This window comes from Sus scrofa, chromosome 3 (assembly GCF_054392235.1).
Source record: "Sus scrofa isolate SSC_HxYL_T2T_F1_AM1 chromosome 3, Sscrofa_HxYL_maternal_Yorkshire_Landrace_v2.0, whole genome shotgun sequence".
In the NCBI taxonomy this organism is placed as follows: Eukaryota; Metazoa; Chordata; class Mammalia; order Artiodactyla; family Suidae; genus Sus; species Sus scrofa.
Genome location: NC_139385.1, coordinates 54,786,974 through 54,809,113, shown reverse-complemented (window position 1 = coordinate 54,809,113; position 22,140 = coordinate 54,786,974). Strand labels below are relative to the sequence as shown.

Below are 22,140 nucleotides of genomic sequence, written 5' to 3'. Positions count from 1 at the left end.
ACAGGGATGTGGGATGGAATTTAAATAGTAGATTTGTCTGTTTAATGAAAAAAAGTATTTTCTGTAATGTAAAAAATTAAAACTCTGGTAATTACGCCTGAAAATGCCTGTTCCTGGCAGCATCTCTGCTGGTGGGGAGAATACACCTCTGCAGGGTAAGAAGGACTCTAATTTAGAAAGCACAGCCTTACAGTGCTCCTGTCATGGCTCAAAGGTAATGAACACAATGGGTATCTATAAGGATGTGGGTTCAATCCCTGACCCCATTCAGTGGGTTAAGGATCCAGGGTTGCCATGAGCTGTGGCATAGATTGCAGACGAGGCTCAGATCTGGTGTTGCTGTGGCTGTGGTACAGGCTGGCAGCTGCAGCTATGATTCGACCCCTAGCCTGGGAAGTTCCATATGCCACAGGTGCAGCCTTAAAAAGACAAAAAGACCAAAAAAAAAAAAAAAGAAGAAGAAGAAGCACGGCCTTAGGAGCCAGTTAACAGAAATCACACCCTGTAACACAGTTTGGGGCACTGTTCTGGTTTGCCAGGATGTCCATAACAAAGTACAACAGACTGGGGTGCTTCAAGAACAGAAATTTGTCTTCTCCCAGTCCTAGAGGCTAGAAGTTCAAGATAAAGGTGTTGGAAGGTTGGTTTCCTCTAAGGCTCCTCTCTTTGGCTTGTAGATGTCTGTCTTCACCTCCCTATATCTTCACATAATTTATTTTTTCCTTCTGTGTATTTCTTTGTCCAAATTTCCAATTTTTTTTTGCCTTTTTGACTTTGCTAGGGCCACTCACATGGCATATGGAGGTTCCCAGGCTAGGGGTCTAATCAGAGCTGTAGCTGCTAGCCTACACCAAAGCCACAGCAATGCAGGATCCCAGCCATTTCTGCAACCTACAGCACAGCTCAAAGCAACACCAAATCCTTAACCCACTGTTCAAGGCCAGGGATCAAACCCACAACCTCATGGTTCCTAGGTGGATTTATAAACCACTGATCCATGATGGGAACTCCAAAATTTCCAATTCTTATAAAGACACCAGTCATACTGGATTAGAGTCCACCATAATAACCCCATATTAATTTAATGACCTCTGTAAAAGCCCTAAATCAGAATAGGGTCATATCCTGAGGTACAGGGATGTTAGGATTTCAGCATATGCATTTGGGGTGGTGGGACACAATTAGGCCCATAACAGGTACTGGTTACCATCTATACCTTAGAGTTAAGGAAACAGGAGCTCAGAGAGGAGAAGCCACCTGTCCTAGGTCACACAGCTTGAAAGTGGTGGCCCTGGGATTGTAAACCCAGAACTACTGGCAATGTGGAATTGCCACTCAACTCTGCTCTGTCAAGAAATAGTGACTGGGTAGTTTCAGTTGAGAGAAATGAAGGAAGTTCCTATTTAACCAAAGAATATGTCAGTTATCCCCTAGAAACCCATGAGATTTTGTAGATGTATTCTTAACACTGCAGTGCAGTAAATCAAGCTGTTTGGGTAAAGGCAAGAGCCATGGTTGACAACAGGGGCCAAACCTTCTCTAACTTATTTCCTTGGCAGCCCAACAGCTTTCCCTGCTCAGTCTTTGACCCCACCTCCTTCTCCTTCCCCTCATATGCTCTCTCTGTTCCAGCCTCACTGGCTTCCACACCATTTCTCAAACATTCCTCAGGGTCTTTGTTCCAGCCACCCCCTCAGCCCAGATGGCTCCTTCCCCAGCCCAGATGGCTCCTTCCCCAGCACCCACCTGTCCAGCTCCTGACCCTTTCAAGTGTTTCTCCAGATCCCACCTTCTCAGGGAGATGAATCCTGACCCTCCTACTTAATTCTTCTGGCCACACCTGTCCTTATGACCCCCTCATCCCCAACCTTTAACTTTCTGCATTGCTCTTGTCATCTTCAACCATACTACATAATTTTAATCCCTCATGTTTCTTATGCATTGTCTCTCTATGCTGTACGGAATGTCACCTCCACAGGGTAGAAATCCTTATCTCGTTCACAGATACTTCCCAAGCATCGGATAGAGTATATAGAAAATAAAAGGTTTTCAATAAATATTTGTGGCACATTCAATAAATACTTCAATAAATAATTATGTTACAAGGGGATTCATGGCATCTTGGGAGTGCTGGGACACAGGTTCGATCGCTGGCCTGGTGCAGTGGGTTAAGGATCTGGTGTTGCCACAGCTGCAGTTTAGGTTGTAACTACAGTTCAGATATGATCCCTGGCCCTGGAGCTCCGTATGCCTCAAGGTGTCCCCAAAATGAAGAAGACAATAGTATCTGTTGAAGAGAAATTTCTGGAAGTGGTGTGGCATGGTTTCCATTAATACCTTGCAATTAACCACAAAAAAAGAGGTAGTAGGATGCTGTTCTGTGCTTTTGTTTCCCAGAGGACACTATTTCCTCAAGGCTCTCTGTGTCCCTTGGAAAGCCTGGAGCTCTGACTTGCCTGTGCCCTCATGAGGGAGATTATAAATTGTTTTCTTCTTCCCCAGGAAGAAGGGCTATTGCCAGAATGCCAGTCTGAACTAGCTGTGTATCCTTTGAAGCCATGTGAGATTCCAAAAATATGGTTTTCAGCCTAAAATGTTACAAGATGAGAATTGTATAAACAAAATTGAGGCCCGTTATTAAAATAACAGGTAAAATAAAGCATTATTATGGATTCTTTCACATAACAAGCTGTTTACATCTTTACTTTGAGTGATTTCTTTCTTTCATGAAGTATGCACTTTTGAAAAAAACCTTAGTTTCCTGTTATGGAAGTTGCCCAGGGTGCAAAGTTGAAGGAAACAGACTGCCTTCACTTTCAACATCAATCACAAATTTGGGGAGTTCCTGAAATGATTCTCAGGTTCAGAAATTCACTGTAAAGACTCGTAGAACTCATTGAAAGCTGTTATACCCATGGTTATGGTTTATCACAGGGAAGGATCCAGATGAAAATCAGCCAAGGGAAGATGTGTATAGGACAGGGTCCATTGCACAGTGTGCAGGAGGGGTCCAAATTCAGACCTTCCAGTCCTCTGATTGGGTGGAGTCCCAAACAGTGGTACCTTCTCCTGGCCATGATGTATGGCAATGAGTACAAATTACTGCCAACCAAGGAAGCTGTGATGTACAGAGTTTTTATTGGGGCTCAATTACACACTGTCCACATGGCTGACTTTTTATCTCCAGCCTCTCCTAGACATCTAGCTAATACCTCTGGTCTTCAGTTCCTCCAGAAGTCAGAATTAATACTGTGTGCCCCAATGTCCCCAGGAAAACAAAGACACTCCTGTCAAGCAGAACAATCTAGGAGCCTAGAGCGCACCCTGCAGCAGCTAAGGGCAAAGACTATACCTCTCTTTGGGTACGGTCATTTCTTTATTATGTACTTGTACAAACATTTCATTTCTTCTTGAAAAGTCACTGCTTTCATAATTTGTATAGAAAAGGATGCAAACAACCCAAATGTCCATTAAAAGAGGATCTGTGGGATAAGCTATGGCACCTTCACACAATGGAGTACTATTAAGCTGTTAAGAGGGAAGCAGATATGTTTACATACTATGAAGTGATGGCCAAAATATGTGAAATGAAAGAAGGTGAAGGAAAGTAGCTATGAAATGCCACCACTTATTTAAGAGGGAGTTATGAATATACAAACATATTTATTCATATTTAAAACCAAGGAGCTCATGCTGTGGCTCAGTGGGTTAAGAACCTGTTTAGTATCCATAAGGATGCAGGTTTGAGCCCTGGCCTCACTCAATGGGTTAAGGATCCAGCATTGATGCAAGCTGTGGCATAGGTCACAGATGCAGCTCACATCCCATGTTGCTATGGCTGTGTTGTGGGCCAGCAACTGCAACTCTGATTCAACCCCCAGCCCAGAAATTTCTATATGCCACAGGTAAGGCCCTAAAAAGACGAAACAAATGAACAAATGGAAAAACCTAATGGAGTTCCCAGGTGGCCTAGTGGTTAAGCATTCGACAGTTGTCACTGCTGTGGCTCAGGATCTAACCCTGGCCCAGGAACTTCCATGCTGTAAGCACAGCCAAAAATAAAGGAAGGATACACTAAAGCCCTTTTTAAAGGTAATCTTTGGGAGAATGAGGGGATAGGGGCACCCCAATACTCAGAGTGTAGTCTCTAAATAGCCATTCCACCAAAGGGAATTACAGAATCTTGGAGAAATGACTGATTCCAGGTCCAGGGAAGGAAATACACCAATGAGTCTGGAACACCTAGTCACATTGGACAGAAGGAGGCTATCTGGGACTGCTAAGAGCAAGTCAAACGGACTTCAGAACCAAGCTGAAGAGTTTCCACTGGCCAATGATGGAATGATTTCAACATCAGTAAGGAATATAATGAAAACAAGTGAAACATATTATGTATGTTCAAATATGTGAGTTTCTAATGATACTTCTAAAATATAGCTAGAGAAAGCTAGGAAATCAACTCGTTATTTGGAAACTTGGTAAACAGAGGGGAAGATTCCTATTCCAACTCTCCTAGTCAAATGATAACTCAGAGTAACTAGGAGTGGATGATGGGAAGTTACTCTTTATTGATGTATTCCAGCTTAGAAATGAAAAAGTATTAAAATATGACCATTTTCTGGACAGCTACATGAAAATCAATGGAATTAGAGTACACACTCACACAATGCACAAAATCAAAATGGCTTAAACATTTAAACATAAGACATGGAACCATAAAATCCTAGAATGGAAAATAGGCAAAACATTCTCTGCCATCAACCATATAAAAGTTTTTTAGGTCAGTCTCCCAAGGCAATAGAAATAAAAACAAAAATAAACCAATGGAACCTAAGCAAACTGAAAAGAATTTCACAGCAAAGGAAACCTTAAAAAAAAGTATTGTATCATGGACTTGGAGAAGAAACTTGTGGTTGCCTGATGGGAGGGGGAGGGAGTGGGAGGGATCAGGAGCTTGGGTTTATCAGACACAACCTAGAATTGATTTACAAGGAGATCCTGCTGAATAGCATTGAGAACTATGTCTAGATACTCATGTTGCAACAGAAGAAAGGGTGGGGGAAAAAACTGTAATTGCAATGTATACATGTAAGGATAACCTGACCCCCTTGCTGTACAGTGGGAAAATAAAAAATAAAAAAAAAAGTATTGTATACCATGATCAAGCAGGATTTATCCCAGCAATGCAAAGGTTCTTCAATATCCACAAATCCTTCAGTGTGATACACCACATGAACAAACTGAAGAATAAAAAACATATGATACTCTCAATAGACACAGAAAGAGCCTTTGACAAAATCCAACACCCATTTCTGATAAAAACCCTTCAGAAGGTGGGCACTGAGTGAACATACCTCAACATAATAAAGGCTATATATGACAAACCCACAGTGAAAATCATTCTCAATGGTGAAAAGCTGAAAGAATTCCCACTGAGATCAGGAACAAGACAAGGATGTCTGCCATCACCATTACTATTTAACATTGTTCTGGAAGTCCTAGCCACGGCAATCAGAGAAGTAAAAGAGATAAAAGGAATCCAAATTGGAAAGGAAGAATTAATAATATCACTATTTGCAAATGACATGATACTATACCTAAAGAATCCTAAAGACTCTACCAGAAAACTGTTAGAGCTCATCCATGAATTTGGCAAAGTCACAGAATACAAAATTAATACACAGAAATCTATGGTATTTCTATATACTAACAACAAAAGAGCAGAAAGAGAAATTAGGGAAGCCATCCCATTTACTATCACGTCCAAAAGAATAAAATACCTAGGAGTAAAATTTACCTAAAGAGTCAAAAGACCTGTATTCTGAAAACTATAAGACACTGATGGAAGAAATCAAAGATGACAGAAATAGATGGAAAGACATACCATGCTCTTGGATTGGAAGAGTTAATATTATCAAAATGAATATACTACCCAAGGCAATCTATAGATTCAATGCAATCCCTATCAAATTACCAAGGACATTTTTCATAGAACTCGAACAAAATATTTTAAAGTTTGTTTGGAAGCACAAAAGACTCAGAATAGCCAAAGACATCCTGAAAAAGAAAAATGGACCTGGAGGAATCGGGCTCCCAGACTTCAGGCTATACTACAAAGCAACAATCATCAAAACTGCAAGGTACTGGCACAAAGACAGAAATATAGATCGGTGGAACAGGATAGATAGCCCAGAATTAAACCCATGCACCTACACCCAACTCATCTATGACAAAGGAGGCAAGAATATACAATAGAGTAAAGACAGCCTCTTCAGTAAGTGGTGCTGACAACTGGACAGCCACATGCAAAAGAATGAAACTAGAACACTCCCTAACACCATATATAAAAATAAATTCAAAATGGATTAAAGACCTAGGTATAAGACCAGATACTATAAAACTCTTAGAGGAAAACATAGGCCAAACACTATATGACATAAGCAACAGCAAGGTATCCTCAGATCTGCCTCTTAGGATCTTAGACAGTAAAAACAAAAATAAACAAATGGGACCTAATCAAACTTCAAAGTTTCTGCACAGCAAAGGAAACCTTAAACAAAATGAAAAGACAAACGACAGAACGGGAGAAAATCTTTGCAAATGAATCAACTGACAAAGAATTAATCTCCAAAATTTATATAAACACTTTCTGCAGCTCCATACCAAAAAAACAAACAACAAACAACCCCATCATAAAATGGGGAGAAGAACTAAACAGACAATTCTCCAATGACATACAGATGCCTGAGAAACACATGAAAAGATGTTCAACATCACTCATTATTAGGGAAATGCAAATCAAAACCACTATGAGGTACCGCCTTACACCAGCCAGAATGGCCATCACCAAAAATCTACAAACAATAAGTGCTGGAGAGGGTGTGGAGGAAAAGGAACACTAGTACACTGTTGGCAGGATTGTAAATTAGTGCAACCACTGTGGAAAGCAGTATATAGATTCCTCAGAAAACTAAACATAGAACTACCATTTGATCCAGCAATCCCACTCCTGGGCATCTATCCAGAGGAAACCATGACTCACAAAGACACATGTACTCCAATGTTCATTGCAGCACTATTTACAATAGCCAAGACATGGAAACAACCTAAATGTCCATCAACAGAGGAGTGGATCCAGAAGATGTGGTCCATATACACAATGGAATATTACACAGCCATTAAAAATGAAATACCAGCATTTTTTGCAATATGGATGGACCTAGAAACAATCATGCTAAGTGAAGTCAGCCATACAATGAGACACCAACATCAAATGCTTTCACTGACATGTTGAATCTGACAAAAGGATAGACTGAACTTCTTTTCAGAACAGATGCTGAATCACAGACATTGGAAAACTTATGGTCTCTTGAGGAGACAGTTTGGGGGGTGGGGGGATGTGCTTGGGCTGTGGGATGGAAATCCTGTGAAATTGGATTGTTATGATCATTATACAACTACAGATGTGATAAATTCATTTGAGTAATAAAAAAAAGAAAAAGAAAAAGAAAAAAGGACAGACTGAACCTCTTTCCAGAACAGATACTGACTAACAGACTTTGAAAAACTTATGGTTTCCAAAGGAGATAATGTGGGGGGGTAGAAGGATGTGCTGGGGTTGTGGGATGGAAATCCTATAAAATTGGATTGTGATGATCATTGTACAATGAAAAATGTAAACAATACATTGAGTAATTAAGAAAGAAAAAAGAATGAAAGAAAGAAAGAAGGAAAGAAAGAAAGAAAGAAAGAAAGAAAGAAAGAAAGAAAGAAAGAAAGAAAGAAAGAAAGAAAGAAAGAAAGAAAGGAAAGAAAAGAAAGACAGACAAACCAGAACATAGTTTCTGTTCTGGAGACTGTTCAAGGAGGCTGAGGCTGTGGATTAGACCTAGGCAGTCCATGTATATGTATAGTTCATATATACATTCAAAAATGTATTTTTTTCATGAGTACTTCAGCCTATATGGTGGTTCAAAACATCATAGATCTAAAGTTTGAGGCTCACTGTTAATTGACTGATATTAGTGAGAATGACACCAATTGCAAGGAAAAATATTCTGGAAGGAATAGGAATTGGGGAGTTCACTTGAGAATATCATGAGCATTCTACTGAATTCACAGTTTAAAAGAAAGTGTACTTAAGCAAAAATCAATGAAAATCCATGCTTGTAGTGAAAATGCGGAGGAGATGTGAAATAAAAGCAAGAAACTTAGTCTTGTGGAATTCAGCAAGCGCTGAGTCAGTGAAAAACAGTGTTACCTTTAACTTTAAATAAGTTAATTAGAATCTCACATAGGTGCTCCCGTTGAGGTGCAGTGGTTAACGAATCCGACTAGGAAACATGAGGTTTCGGGTTTGATCCCTGGCCTTGCTCAGTGGGTTAATGATCTGGCATTGCCATGAGCTGTGGTGTAGATCACAGACATGGCTCAGATCCAACAGTGCTGTGGCTCTGGTGTAGGCCAGTGGCTACAGCTCTGATTAGACCTCTAGCCTGGGAACCACCATATGCTGTGGGAGCAGTCCTAGAAAAGGCAAAGACAAAAGAAATCATCTATTAGTTAATGCTTTCTTAATTGTAAATGAATAGGATATTCTTTTAAAACTGACTTCCCTAAGTCACACGGGAAAAACTAAGTTTTCAAAAAATTAATAACACAGTTGGGCTTTTCTCTGTGGGAAAATTGGTTCTTTTCTTTTTTGCTATTTTTCAGGGGAGCAAGTTGCATAGACACAGCATATAGGAGTTCCCCAGGCTAGGGGTCAAATCAGAGCTATAGCTTCCAGCCTATGCCCCAGCCACAGAACTTGGGATCCAAGCCACATCTGTGACCTACAGCACAGCTTACAGCAACACCAGATCCCTAACCCACTGAGTAAGGCCAGGGAATGAACCTGCATCCTCATGGATCCTAGTCAGGATCATTAACTGCTAAGCCACCAATAGAACTCCCAGAAAACTGTTTTTTTTTTTTTTTTCTATCCCCAAATTTTATTGCTACCATCTTCCTTAAAAACAAAACCAAAAGGAAAAAAAAAAAACACCAAAGGAAAAAACCAAAATATTCTTCACTCAGAAAAGCATCCAGTTCTGTACCTACTGGTCACAGCTGGATGAAATTAAAAGTTCAATTCTTCAGTCACAAGGGGCCCATGTCAGGTGCTCTCTGACCACACACGGCTGGGGGCTGCCTTCTTGGACATTAAGGATAGAGTATTTTTCTATCACCACAGAAAGTTATACACTTCTCAGGCATACATTTTTTAAATCAGATCCTCTCTTGTCTCATGTTGATTATTAATCATTAGGAACACTAACTTCAAAAATGAAGAAGGGCAGAAGATCTAGTTCTTTGTGGGAATTATCCAGAAAACTCTTTCCTAGACAAACTTGTTTTTCTGCTTATATAGGTCATTCATACTGATGCTTTATATTGTCTGGTACTATACTTCCAAACCTTTTATTTTTAAACAGTAATACTTCTTGGGCTTCAACACCTGTCACAGGGTAATATAATTCTCTTTCTGAAGACAGCCCCAAATGAAATCATTTGTCTTTTGAAGTGTCATGGCTGGGAATGGGTTTCAGGGTAAGCCTAGTAAAAGACTATGGGCTAACACCTTAAGTTTTGGGCAAATGATTCAACACAATGGATTTTTTTTAACGGTTGACTAGCAGAAAGAGAACTGTGGTGTAAGAATGCACCTGTTATCTCTGATTAGATAAAAGGTGCCCTGCTCCAGGAAATACACACAAACAACTGGGGATGCAGGCAGGTCTGCTGCTGCTGTGTTCTGGGATATGGATCAGAGTCACTGTCAGCTTTGATCCCACTGCTTTACATAAATATTAGGGGAAAAGATATCTCCTAATAGGGTTGAAAACATACCTTTTCTTTTCTTTTTCTTTTTCTTTTTCTTTTTCTTTTTTTTTTTTTTTGCTATTTTAGGGCTGCACCCACTGTATGTGGAGGTTCCCAGGCTAGGGGTCAGATCAGAACTGCAGCTGCAAGCCTACACCACAGCCACAGCCACATGGGATCCAAGTCACATCTGCAACCTACACCACAGCTCATGGCAATGCTGGGATCCTTAACCCACTGAGCAAGCCAGGGATCAAACCTGCATCCTCATGGATCCTAGTCAGTTTCATTAACTGCTGAGCCGTGAAGGGAACTCTGAGAACATACTTTTAATAAATGCCCCAGTTTTGCTTTCTAGATGTGGATGCCATCAAGCCTAACAAGGAGGAGAAAAGGAAGCCACATGCAGAAGGATGGAAAGGGGAGTGATGGGTAGAACATGGATGCATATGCACCAGACTCTACCCAGGGTGATACACATTTATCATGTGTAATTCTCTTAAATGCTTTCAGGTACTGGCCCCATTATCCTAGCTGGTATATATGGAAATAGAGAGGCTTAGCCATGTCTCCTCACAATTCACCTGGCTGATGAAGGGCATGGAGAAGGTAGAACTGCACACAGAAACTATCAGCTTATGCTGTGTTTGGTGTTCTGAAATCGGAGTCTTGCAGTGAACCTAATGTCTCGCACATTCTGGATTTCCTGGCACCATCAGAGTTCTCACCCCTCTGTGCCTTCCTCTCTCCCTACACTCTTTCTCAGATGAAAGACAGAACTATGCCCACAGCTAGCTGTGCTCAGACCTCATTCAGCACTGCTGGATGAGAAGGGCTGTTGTCCCATGAAGATGACCCATGTGGCTTGTGGGGCTTGTTGGGATCTCACATTTACACTGTATCCATAGTCAGATAGGGGACCCAACATCTGCTAAGCTTTGCCTGCACACATTCTAGTGAGGGTGGTATGGGGGAGAGGGTGAGGAGAATTTCTATTTTCTAATCCTAAAAATCTCACTTTTATGCACCAAAAATGGGAGGGGTAAAAGGAGAAAGATTGAAGAAGTGCAAGGAAGAGATTAAGAAATTTCCTTGAGAGTGGAAGCCCTTCCCAGAATAATCAGTGCCAAAAAAAAAAATGCCACTGAATGAGGATATATTGGCAACTGCGCTGAAATTTAAACAAAAAACAAAAATGAAAGGAGAGAAGCAGGTGATTTGGCTTTCTCTAGTTGTGAGGTGGGATTTAGACAGAAGGTGTAAGAGTGTAAGAAAAGGCCTTCTAGAGGAGCCCAGAATCCTTGGAAAATACACCAAGGGCCCCAGGAGAAGTCCAGTCTGTGATCTGGTGGTTTTGGATGTTCAGGACCCAAGAACCTCCTCAGCATGTCCTCCCCTCACCCTGGGGAAGGACACAGCTGCTGCAAGAAAAGGGGGTGCCCAGTGCCACTCAGGCCCATTGCTCTCCCCTTGACCTGTGCTGAAACCCTGTGTTAAACTGCATAGAAGTGGGTAAATGCAGACCAGACAGATCGGGCCACTCAGGGCCTGGGCACAAAGGGCAAAATAAGTCAAGGCTGCACACAGCCATCTACTTAACCCCTATCCCCAGACTTCTGATCTCAGGGTCACCTCAGGAAATGTGGGGATGGGAGCCCAGAACACTCAGACACCTCAGAAGAACCCAATCATCTGTTGCGACAATGCCAGATCCTTAACCTGTGGCACCACCAGGGATGTCCTAATGTATACCACATATATTTAAAAAAATTTTTTTTGCTTATTTTTCTAGGGCCACACCCACAGCACATGGAATTTCCCAGGCTAGGAGTCAGATCAGAGCTGGAGCTGCTGGCCTACACCACAGCCACAGAAACATGGGATCTGAGCCACGTCTGGGATCTATACCACAGCTCATGGCAATGCCAGATCTTTAACCCACTGAGCAAAGCCATGGATCAAACCTGCATCCTCATGGGTCCTAGTCTGGTTCGTTAACTGCTGATCCACAAAGGGAAAACACCAAATATTTTTTTTGGTCTTTTTTGCCATTTCTTGGGCCACTCCCATAGCATATGAAGGTTCCCAGGCTAGGGGTTGAATCGGATCCATAGCCACTTGCCTATGCCAGAGCCACAGTAATGCAGGATCCAAACCATGTCTGCAACCTACACCACAGTTCATGGCAATGCCAGATCCTTAACCCACTGAGCAAGGCCAGGGATCAAACTTGCAACCTCATGGTTCCTAGTCAGATTTGTTACACTGCATCATGACGGGAACTCCACACACCATGTATTTTTAAAGCAAAACATCACATTAGGCCACTTCAAAAATAAGTCCCAAATATTATTTTCATGAAATCCTCCTTGCAGAAAATGATTCCATTTAACTTGTTCTTTGAGGAACAAATGCACATTTGTTTAGGTAGAGGTACACTGATATTCAAGTATCTGAGAATATTTAAAGCAACATGGAACAAATATTTCATTTTCTACACAGCTCTCAGAAGTTGTCTATTAAGCAGAGTTTTGTTTTTGGTTTTGTTTTGTTTTTTGTCTTTTTGCCATTTCTTGGGCCGCTCCCATGGCATATGGAGATTCCCAGGCTAGGGGTTGAATCGGAGCTGTAGCCACTGGCCTATGCCAGAGACACAGCAATGCAGGATCTGAGCCACATCTGCAACCTACACCACAGCTCATGGCAATGCTGGATCCTTAACCCACTGAGCAAGGCCAGGGATTGAACCCAAAACCTCATGGTTCCTAGTCAGATTTGTTAACCACTGAGCCACGACGGGAATTCCAAGCAGTGTTAATTTTTAATGTTTAATGAAAAATTGTTGTATCCAGTTAAATTAGGTATAGTTTGCAATTCATATACAGATTTTTTTAAATTCTCTCCACTGAGAAACACATTTATTTGCATATACTTCATTTTTTTTTTAACAGAGGGCAAGTTTCTCCTATGAGAACATTCTGTTGATTTGTATTAAAAAATATTAATAGAGGAGTTCCCGTCGTGGCGCAGTGGTTGACGAATCCGACTAGGAACCATGAGGTTGCGGGTTCCGTCCCTGCCCTTGCTCAATGGGTTAAGGATCCGGCGTTTCCGTGAGCTGTGGTGTAGGTCGCAGACGCGGCTTGGATCCCTCGTTGCTGTGGGTCTGGCATAGGCTGGTGGCTACAGCTCCGATTCGACCCCTAGCCTGGGAACCTCCATATGCCGCGGGAGCGGCCCAAGAAATAGCAAAAAGACAAAAATAAATAAATAAAAATAAAAATATTAATAGAAAGATGAGGGGTACACAAAGTGCTAATTCACCCATTAACCCTTCCTCTTGACTTCTTGACACAAAGCCAGTTCATGTCCACTTGTCATTCCCACACCAACTCCATAACCCTGAGCCTTCCTCAGTAATGGGGAGGGCTTTAGAAAGGCTTGTAGATGCCTGCTTGCTGGGAAGCCCACTCACAGGGCCAGAGGCAGCCCCACTCCATTGATCAGGAACCAAGTGGAGGTTTTTGGTCCACCCACACTCTGAATGGGGAGACCAGTCATTCAGCTGCCATCCAATTGTACCTTTACCTGCTTGTACAATATTACTTTTATTTTATTTCTTGCCAATTCACTCACAATATATTATTTCACCCCACAATATTTTCACTATTAGATTATACCATAAATTGTGTTTTGTACATAAGAAATACATAGTACCTGCATTGTTCAGATAGCTCTTAGAATAAGGAAAGATTAAAAGTCAAAAAATAGAAATATATACGTACCAAGCCTAAAATGGATTTTCATAGATATTTGCCAGTGTAGGGATAGACCTAGGTATTAAGTTATTATTATTACTATTTTGTCTTTTTAGGGCATCACCCACAGTATATGGAAGTTCCCAGGCTAGGGGCAAACCAGTGCTGAACTGCTGGCCTACACCACAGCCACAGCAACACCAGATCCTTAACCCACTGAGTGAGGCCAGGGATGGGACCTGAGTCCTCAAGGATACTAGTCAGATTCATTAGCACTGAGCCACAATGGGAACTCCATGTTGTTATTATTATTACTATTATTATTGGAACAAAAGCTTCAGCTAATGGAAAATAGCTGTGGGTCCTTTAGATGACAGATATTCAAAAAAAGTGGTTATTTTATACTTGAATTGATTTAACTTCTGAAATCCCCTCTTACATTATTTTCCTACTGCTGAAATGAAGATTTTCTTTTTCTTAGCTGTTTATGCTATACTACTGACATGATTTTCAAGGCACCATTAAATGGATCACTTCGGGAAAGGAGAGGGAGGGAATCACAATTTCGATTAATTCTCACAAAACCCCTATGAGTCGCATCTTCCAAAAGCAGAAAGGTTGAGTAAGTTACCGAGTGTTCCGCCCAAAGGTAGGGCAGAGGGGAGCCCTGCTTTCAGTGCACCTGCTGCCCCTCTGCAGGCCTCCTAAGAGCAAGGTCAACTGTGTTGCTATAGGCAGATTCTACTATTTAAACATGAGTGGTTTATATCAATGAACTGATATATACCATATAGAGAATTTAATTATATATACATATATATCCTTAGATATACAACGCATATGTACATATATACATATGCTTTGTATACACATACAGCATATATATACATATGTATATATGTATATCTAAAATGCATAAGAGGTTGTCAATGGTTTAAATTATGCTATAAATCATTTTTAAAGTGAACAACAATTTTTGAAATATGTTTAAGGGGGTTCCCTTCACAGTTCAGCAGAAAGGAATTTGGTGGATATCTGTAAGGATGTGGGTTCAATCCCTTGCCTTACTCAGTGGGTTACGGATCTCATGTTGTCATGAACCATGGTGCAGATTGCAGATGCGGCTAGGATCCCACATTGCTGTGGCTGTTTTTTAGGCTGGCGGCTATAGCTCCATTTGGACCCCTAGCCTGGGAACTTCCATATGCTGTGGGTGTGGCCATAAAAAGCAAAAAAAAAAAAAAAAAAAAAAAAGTATGTTTGACATTTAAACTATAATAAGAGCCACAAATCTCAACAACACTAATTCATCTGGAAAATGTGCCCCTAATCCGGAAGCTGCAGCAGATGCTTTATCTGGAAATAGCAGTCTCCTCTGGGACACAGTTCTGGAGAGGACAGCAGAAACCCTGCTGTGTTTCAGACTCTAGGTTTTAGATACTAGATAACCAAGGTTTTCAAGGGCCCCCAGGCTCCCAAGAACACCATCTGGAGCACTCCTGATGGAGAAGTTGCCAGCCATGCCTGGACCATGCTGAGCAGGCCATGTTCCCCTCTACCCATCCCTCATCCCTTTCTTTGCATCTCCAATGTCCTTGAAAACATCTTGTGCTACATTTAAGGTTTTTTTTTTTTTTTTTAATATTTGAGGAGTTCCATCATGGCTCAGTTGTTAAAGAACCTGACTAGGATCCGTGAGGATGCAGGTTCAATCCCTGGCCTCGCCCTGTGAGTTAAGGATCCAGCATTGCCATGAGCTGTGGTGTATGTCACAGATGTGGCTCAGATCCTATGTTGCTATGCCTGTGTAGTAGGCTTGCAGCTGTAGCTCCAATTCGACCCCTAGCCTGGGAACCTTCCCCCGTTGCAAGTGCAGTCCTAGAAAAGACAAAAAATATTTGACAATATATGTACATGATAATAATTAATCATAAATTCTCTGTAAGCTCTTACAAATACGCTACCAAACCCTTGTTAGGTAACCCAAAAAACACACAAAAGTGTTATCACATAACTTGACATCTTTTAAAAATATGTGTAATTGAGCATAGTCTTAAAGATTTGTGTCAACAGAATTGTGACAGTTGCTTTTGTCCAAGAAGAGGATGAGAGACTGGAACCTCCCTCAGGAAACTCATCCACCCCATCTGCCTCTTAGTGACTTGTGCTTGTATCCATGGTTCCTCTACTCAGAAGCCTGACATACACACTTGACCACTTGACCACACTTTGGTTCTTCAGGTATTTGAACAGCCATGATCTTGGGTGCCTGCTACTACCCTTGTTGATTGCAAAAATGTTCATAATCTCTAATGCTCTCCGAAGGATACAGGCTTGGACTGGGGACCCAGGACCCTTTGTTGCAGTGGCTGCAATGCTTGCACCAGGACAAACATCCCCTGGAGCAAAAGATACAAAGAAACTATAAGGATATAAAAATAACTGTGTACATTTCAGCTGAGGCAAATTATGGTCAAGAAGATACAAAAAACCTAAAACCCCACCTGCCACTTCTGAAGAGTTGAGAGCAAAAGCAGGGTGTTGGGAGAAAAAGCAGGGTACTGCACCCAATACCACCAAAAGGGTGGCGGACCATCCAAGCCACCCCTCTGACCCCACCCCTGGGTCTATTCTACCTTCACCCCAATTAAGGAACCAGCTTGCCTCCCCCACAACCAGGGATCCAATAAGCAAAGGAGCCTATTGTTTGTATTTGCTCCCATCTGCTGCCACAGGGGCCCCAGGAAAGCTTTGCCTGAATGTGCCTTCTGGCCTCTTAGCAATTTCTATCCATCGAGGAAGGCCAAGAACTCAGGTCATAGCACAATCACGCAATCTCTGATCCAAGTCCTTCTCAAATGCAGAAGCATCTCTTGCGTGGTGAGCATGGGGCCACACCCTCTTGACAAGGAGACTGCTTCTCTGAGTGTGGACCAAGCCAAGCCAGTGTCACTGTCACTATGGACCCAAGACATTTATCTGTGGTTCACTCAGGGCTTGAGGACAGTGAGCTCTTGGGGTCTAGGAAGGCCAGTGCTCTACTACCCACCAGCTCTCCACCAAGTAAACCCTACCTGGCCCTTTCATTTAAATACAGGTGGGGACCCAGTAGGCTAATTTATGCCCCTTTGTTCATGGCCCCTGCTTCCCCTTTTGTTTATATTCATCTCACTCCTCTTCCCTGCTTCCTGAAAGTCCTTGAAAGGCTTTGTACCCACAACCTATGGAGGTTTCCAGATTCTCAGGGGTTGAATCTGAGCTGTAGCCACCAGCCTACACCCCAGCTCACAGCAATGCCAGCTCCTGAACACACTGAGTGAGGCCAGAGATTGAACCTGTGTCCTCATGGATGCTATTCAGATATGTTTCTGCTGAGCCATGGCAGGAACTCCATTTTTTTTTTCCCCCAAATCATGGGCTTTAATCCCCCAGGATTCTCTGATCCCTCTGCTGACTTTTATTCCACCTGTACTTAAGCCTGGTTTGTGTGCACAGTAGGACAGAGTGAGATGGGTAGGTCTGGTCACTTGGCCTTTTTCATAAAAATGTGTGTTCTCTATTTTTTTTGGAAGTTCAATTATGTGAATTGAATTCTCATCTGTAGAACATTTGTGGAAAAAAAGCTTTTAAACCAACTTAATTTTTCCCCTCTTATTTATTTACTTTTGTGAAGTTGCAGAAAAAGAGGAAGACGGGGCCTGCAGGGGAAGTGAGGCAGGCTGACCAGCTCAGAGGACAGAGAGCTGGAAGCGCAGTAGCAGCAGCTCCAGCCTCAGAGCCTTGGCGTCCAAGTGGACTGGGCTGCACCTGGAGGGAGGCCGAGGGAGGGGGGAGGGGAGCTGGGGGGAGGGGAGGGAGCATTGAGTTCGGTCCAGGTTTTGTCAGCAGTCTGGGTGCGCCGTGGAGGCAGATGCGGTTGGCGGCGGCGGGGGCGGTTGGCGGCGGTGGGAGCCATTGGAGGTTGGCGGAGGCGGTTGGCGGAGGCGGTTGGCGGAGGCGGTTGGCGGAGGCGGTTGGCGGAGGCGGTTGGCGGAGGCGGTTGGCGGAGGCGGTTGGCGGAGGCGGTTGGCGGAGGCGGTTGGCGGAGGCGGTGGCAGCGCCTGAGCCTGAGCAGGGATGTAGAGGAGGAGGAGGCAGCGGCCAGGTCAGAGGCAGCAGGCGGGCCACCTTCGCTTCACTGGGGGTGATTAGTTGCTTTTTGGTTTTTTTTTTTTTTAATTTGGGCCATGAGGAGGGGGAGGAGGGGCAGGTGCTGCAGGCTCCTCCCTCTCCCCACCTCCAGCCAGCTGCCCTGCGAGATGCAGGGTCCATGCGGCAGCTGGAGTGCAGCTGGAGGAGAGTGCACCACGGAGGCTGTGCTCAGAGAAGAGTGCAGCTCTCTGCCCCGCCCCTCCCTCTCAGCCTCAGTAGTAGCAGCAGCCCTGGAGGCTTGGATGACTCTGAGAGCAGGTAGGTGTCAGGCCACTGCCTTCCACCGACCCCTCCCCAGGCTGGCCCCCTCCTCTTCCCTGCCTTCCTCCCTCTCCTCCCCCTGGCCAGTGCGCAGCCCCAGCAGAAGTTCACTGCAAGTCCGCAGAACGTTTGGTGGCACAGGCTTCCCTGAAGTTCAGGTGCAGAGAACCAGGGACAGGCAAGGAGGGGTCCAGGTTTGGATGGGGCAGGGGGTGCAGGTGGCCTGAGCCTGGGAGCCCTGCTGGCTGGGAGGCCAAGCTCCGGGATTGCTCAGTGGCTTCTGCTATACTCCAGCCTCCCCAAGCTGCAGTCAGCTCTGTGGCAGATCACTGAGTTGAGACAAAAAGAGGGGTTTTAGGGTCAGGGATGGCAGCTTGGGCGCCATGGATTGGGGCTGGGGCTCTGCCAGTGGGCTACTATCTCCTCCCCAGTTCCTGGAGCCTCTTAATGTTTTTTTTTTTTAATGAGGAGCTGCTGGCTTGTAAAATCATATTCCCCTCTCTCAAGGAAGAATTTTATTTCTAATATGGTTTGAAGCAAGCAAGGGGTATAATTATTGGAAAATTTTAAAATTGGTTACAGCATGCATATTTTGGTAGTAACACACCATTTGGGGAGAATGAATGAATGTACTGCAGATATTCAGTTAGTGTGAAGTAGTACTCGAACCCCAGTTCCTTACTTAATTACAGGATTTAATTCTGAATTCCAAACACCATGACTTTGGGAAGAATCTTCCATTTCTATAGCATGTAAGGTTCAACTCTACAAGTTTTCTCAGTGATATTTCTTCAGATTTACTCTATGTTTTAGAATCCTTTTACCTTATTTAAAAGAAAGAAAGAATAGTTACCTGGAGAAAATATAAAGATAATGCAAAATGACACTCATTAGCCAGTGACTTACAGTATGCTTGTCATATGCCTTCCTTCACATTTAAATACTGAACATTCTTTCCTTCTTCCTTTTATTATGAACATATACAAAGTTTGCATTTTGAATGAGCCATGTCATATTACCCTGGTAATGAAATAAATTTACCTTAATGCAAAATACTTCTTTAGAATTCTCTTATGGTACAGTGAGTTAAGGATATGGCACTGTCACTGCAGTGCCTTAGGTCACTGCTGTGGCAGGAGTTTTATCCCTGGCCCAGGAATTTGCACATGTCATGGGTGCAGCCAAAACAAAAACAAAAATAAAAACAAAAAGAACTAAAAACCCCTGCAAAACCCCAAAACCTCTTTTTCCCCTTTTAATGAGATCAAATCTAGTTTCATGTATATTAATGACAAATGATGTTTGATATATATCATAGAGTAGCCATTAAAAACCAAGACTCCTTTGAGGTACTAATTAAAAATATTGAAAGATTCATTCTCTTCTCTTCCACTTTGGAAGTGTGTGGAACACTTTCGACAAGTTGGTTCTTTGCAGCTTTTTTTTTTCTTTTAGGGCCATACCTGCAGAATGTGGAGGTTCTCAGGTTAGAGGCTGATTCAGAGATAGAGCCACCAGCCTCCCACAGCCACATCCAATGGGATCAGACCCATGCCCTCATGGATAGTAGTCAGGTTCATTTCCACTGAGCCCCAACAGGAACTCCCTTTGGCAGCTTTCTATGAGCATCTAAGAAGCCCACAGCACAGAGGTCATCTCTTGGGCTTTCCTCTTCCAGACAGATGGAAGAGGCCCCTGGAGTCATTTCCTTTGTATTGCAGCATTAGAGCCATGCCAACATTCCCATTTGTCAATCTCCTTTTTATACACAACATCCCAAGAATCCAGGTGGAAGAGTTACCTCTTTGCCCCTTTGTTTAGATGTGGATTGTGGTTAATTGTGTAATTCTCAAGTAGGAAATGTTATACATTGTATTGAAAACAATCCAGTGGTATAAATCCAAAATTAAATCATTATTACTGTTTATGTGCTATCCTTGTGGAGCACCTAAAGAAAATATTCTCCTTCATCATCTAAAACAAAAATTTTCACTGTGTCTTTTGATCAGAATCCATAACCATGGAATTCTTAGACTAATTCTCTTCTAACCCAAAATAAGGCAACCATTCTTCTTTAATAGAACTGTTCCTGTGTTTCATGGGTGGTTTGGAATAACAATTTTCTTCAGTAGTGGCAGTAGTCAGACAGCATATTAATATTTAATATTTCTTTTACTTTGCCAAATCCTGAGGACAAGCTGAGAAGAAAAATTGCCCAGCAGGCATTAGGGAGGTGAGAGTAATCGTATCATCTCTTTCTGGGGGGCCCAGACATAAATTTAGTCTTCCAAGGAAACAAACTTCCATGGGTAGATTTATGATAGAAGTTTGTGAATAGCTTAAAAGCATCAGGAAATTATTTCCTTATAACGTACTCCTTAATGCAGTGTACAATCTGAGCATTTCTGAAGTAGTCAGGACCTTTTATAAGTGACCCAGTGAAAGTGATGTAGCAAAACCCAGCATCTCAGGGTGTTACCACTGTAAATTAGTCTCCCCCCCCGCCCCTGGGAGATTGACCAGCATTTCATCATTAACACTGAGAAAATTTGCAGAGTGATGACAAATAATTTTATTTATTTATTTTTATTTTTTTATTATAGTTGATTTACAGTATTGTGTCAACTTCTGTCGTACAGCACAATGACCTAGTCATCTATCTATCATCTATCATCTACACATATATATACATTCTTTTTCTCCTATTCCATCATATTCTATCCCAAGAGGTTGGATATAGTTCCCTGTGCTATACAGTAGGACCTCGTTGTTGATCCACTTGGAGTGCAGTAGTTTGTATCTACTAACCCCAAACTCCCCATCCATCCCACTACCTTCCCCATGCTCTTGGCAACCACAAGTAACTTCTCCATGTCTAGGCATAAAATTTCTTTTAGGTTTAATATTGGGAAATTGAAGATGAAAACAATAGATAATTTATAGAATCTTTCTATTGAAGAAACTGGAAGATTATAAAATTGCCTTTAGGAGTTCCCATCGTGGTTCAGTGGCTAACGAACCTGACTAGTATCCACAAGGACCCAGGTTTGATCCCTGGCCTCACCCAGTGGGTTAAAGATCCAGCACTGCGTGAGCTGTGATATAGGTCACAGACTCACCTGGGATCCCATGTAGCTGTGGCTGCAGCCAGCAGCTACAGCTCTGCAGGTGCAGCCCTGAAAAGGAAGGAGGGAAGGAGGGAGAAAGAAAGAGAGAAAGAAAGAGAGAAAGAAAGAAAGAAAGAAAGAAGGAAGGAAGGAAGGAAGGAAGGAAGGAAGAAAGGGAAAGAAGGAAGGAAGGAAGAAAATTGCCTTTTAAAAAAGCTATTTTCTGATCTTATGATTCTAGGGCTGATGACAAAACTCCAGGTTGCTCACTTTCCTCTGTTTTTCTTCCTGTTACTGTGGTTGAAGACAGTGACCTTTGTGGGAACCATGACAAATGCTGCCTCTGGCTTAGCTTAGCCTTTTTCCCTCCAACATCTGGGACAGGGTGTGTGAGACATCTGAATGGGGCTCTCATCCTCCCTCCACTCAGTAAAAGAGGAGCACAAACACCACAACATCCTTAGGACTTTGACTGATGTAGAAACACAGGAGGAGCTCATCTCTCTGAGACCTATGGCAGAGGTTGGCAAGGCTTTGGTAAGATGCTGAAAATAGTCTCTTATAAAAGAAGACTTCCTAGGAAAATTCTGAGGTGGAACACCTGGCTGCATTATGTATATTAAGTCACTTGGTTTAACACTGTTCCCACTGATATTTTTCATGTCAAATATGGGAGAGGCATTGGATATCTTGCTGAACTTAGTTGATGGCTTTCCAATTAGTTTAACATAAAATGGTTCAGTAATCTTTGGGAATCTTCATCCTTTCATGTGATAAATTTGGGTACTCTAAATGTGGGTGAGTTCATGTTTGTAGGACTCAGTTTACTCATGTATATTCAAGAGGGTTAATCTAGATAAAACATAGACTCTAATCCATGTGCATGTCTCATTCAAGAGAGTAAGTAGTGGAAGACAATCTGAGATGGGGCTCCAATTCTCAGAGCCACAGTTTTGGGC

General features: G+C 42.5%; 1 protein-coding gene across 5 annotated transcripts in view; it reads left to right on the top strand.

Moving 5' to 3' along the window:
- Positions 1–17,517: 17,517 nt before the first annotated feature.
- Positions 17,518–22,140, top strand: part of LOC146404635 (uncharacterized) — a 40,078-nt gene continuing 35,455 nt past the window's right edge. For all 5 annotated transcript variants that reach the window (XM_085016036.1, XM_085016039.1, XM_085016037.1 and 2 more), the window contains exon 1: positions 17,518–18,071. In XM_085016036.1, coding sequence (XP_084872162.1) covers positions 17,533–18,071 — 539 coding nt within the window. In that variant the 5' untranslated portion in view covers positions 17,518–17,532. The remainder of the gene's footprint in view (positions 18,072–22,140) is intronic.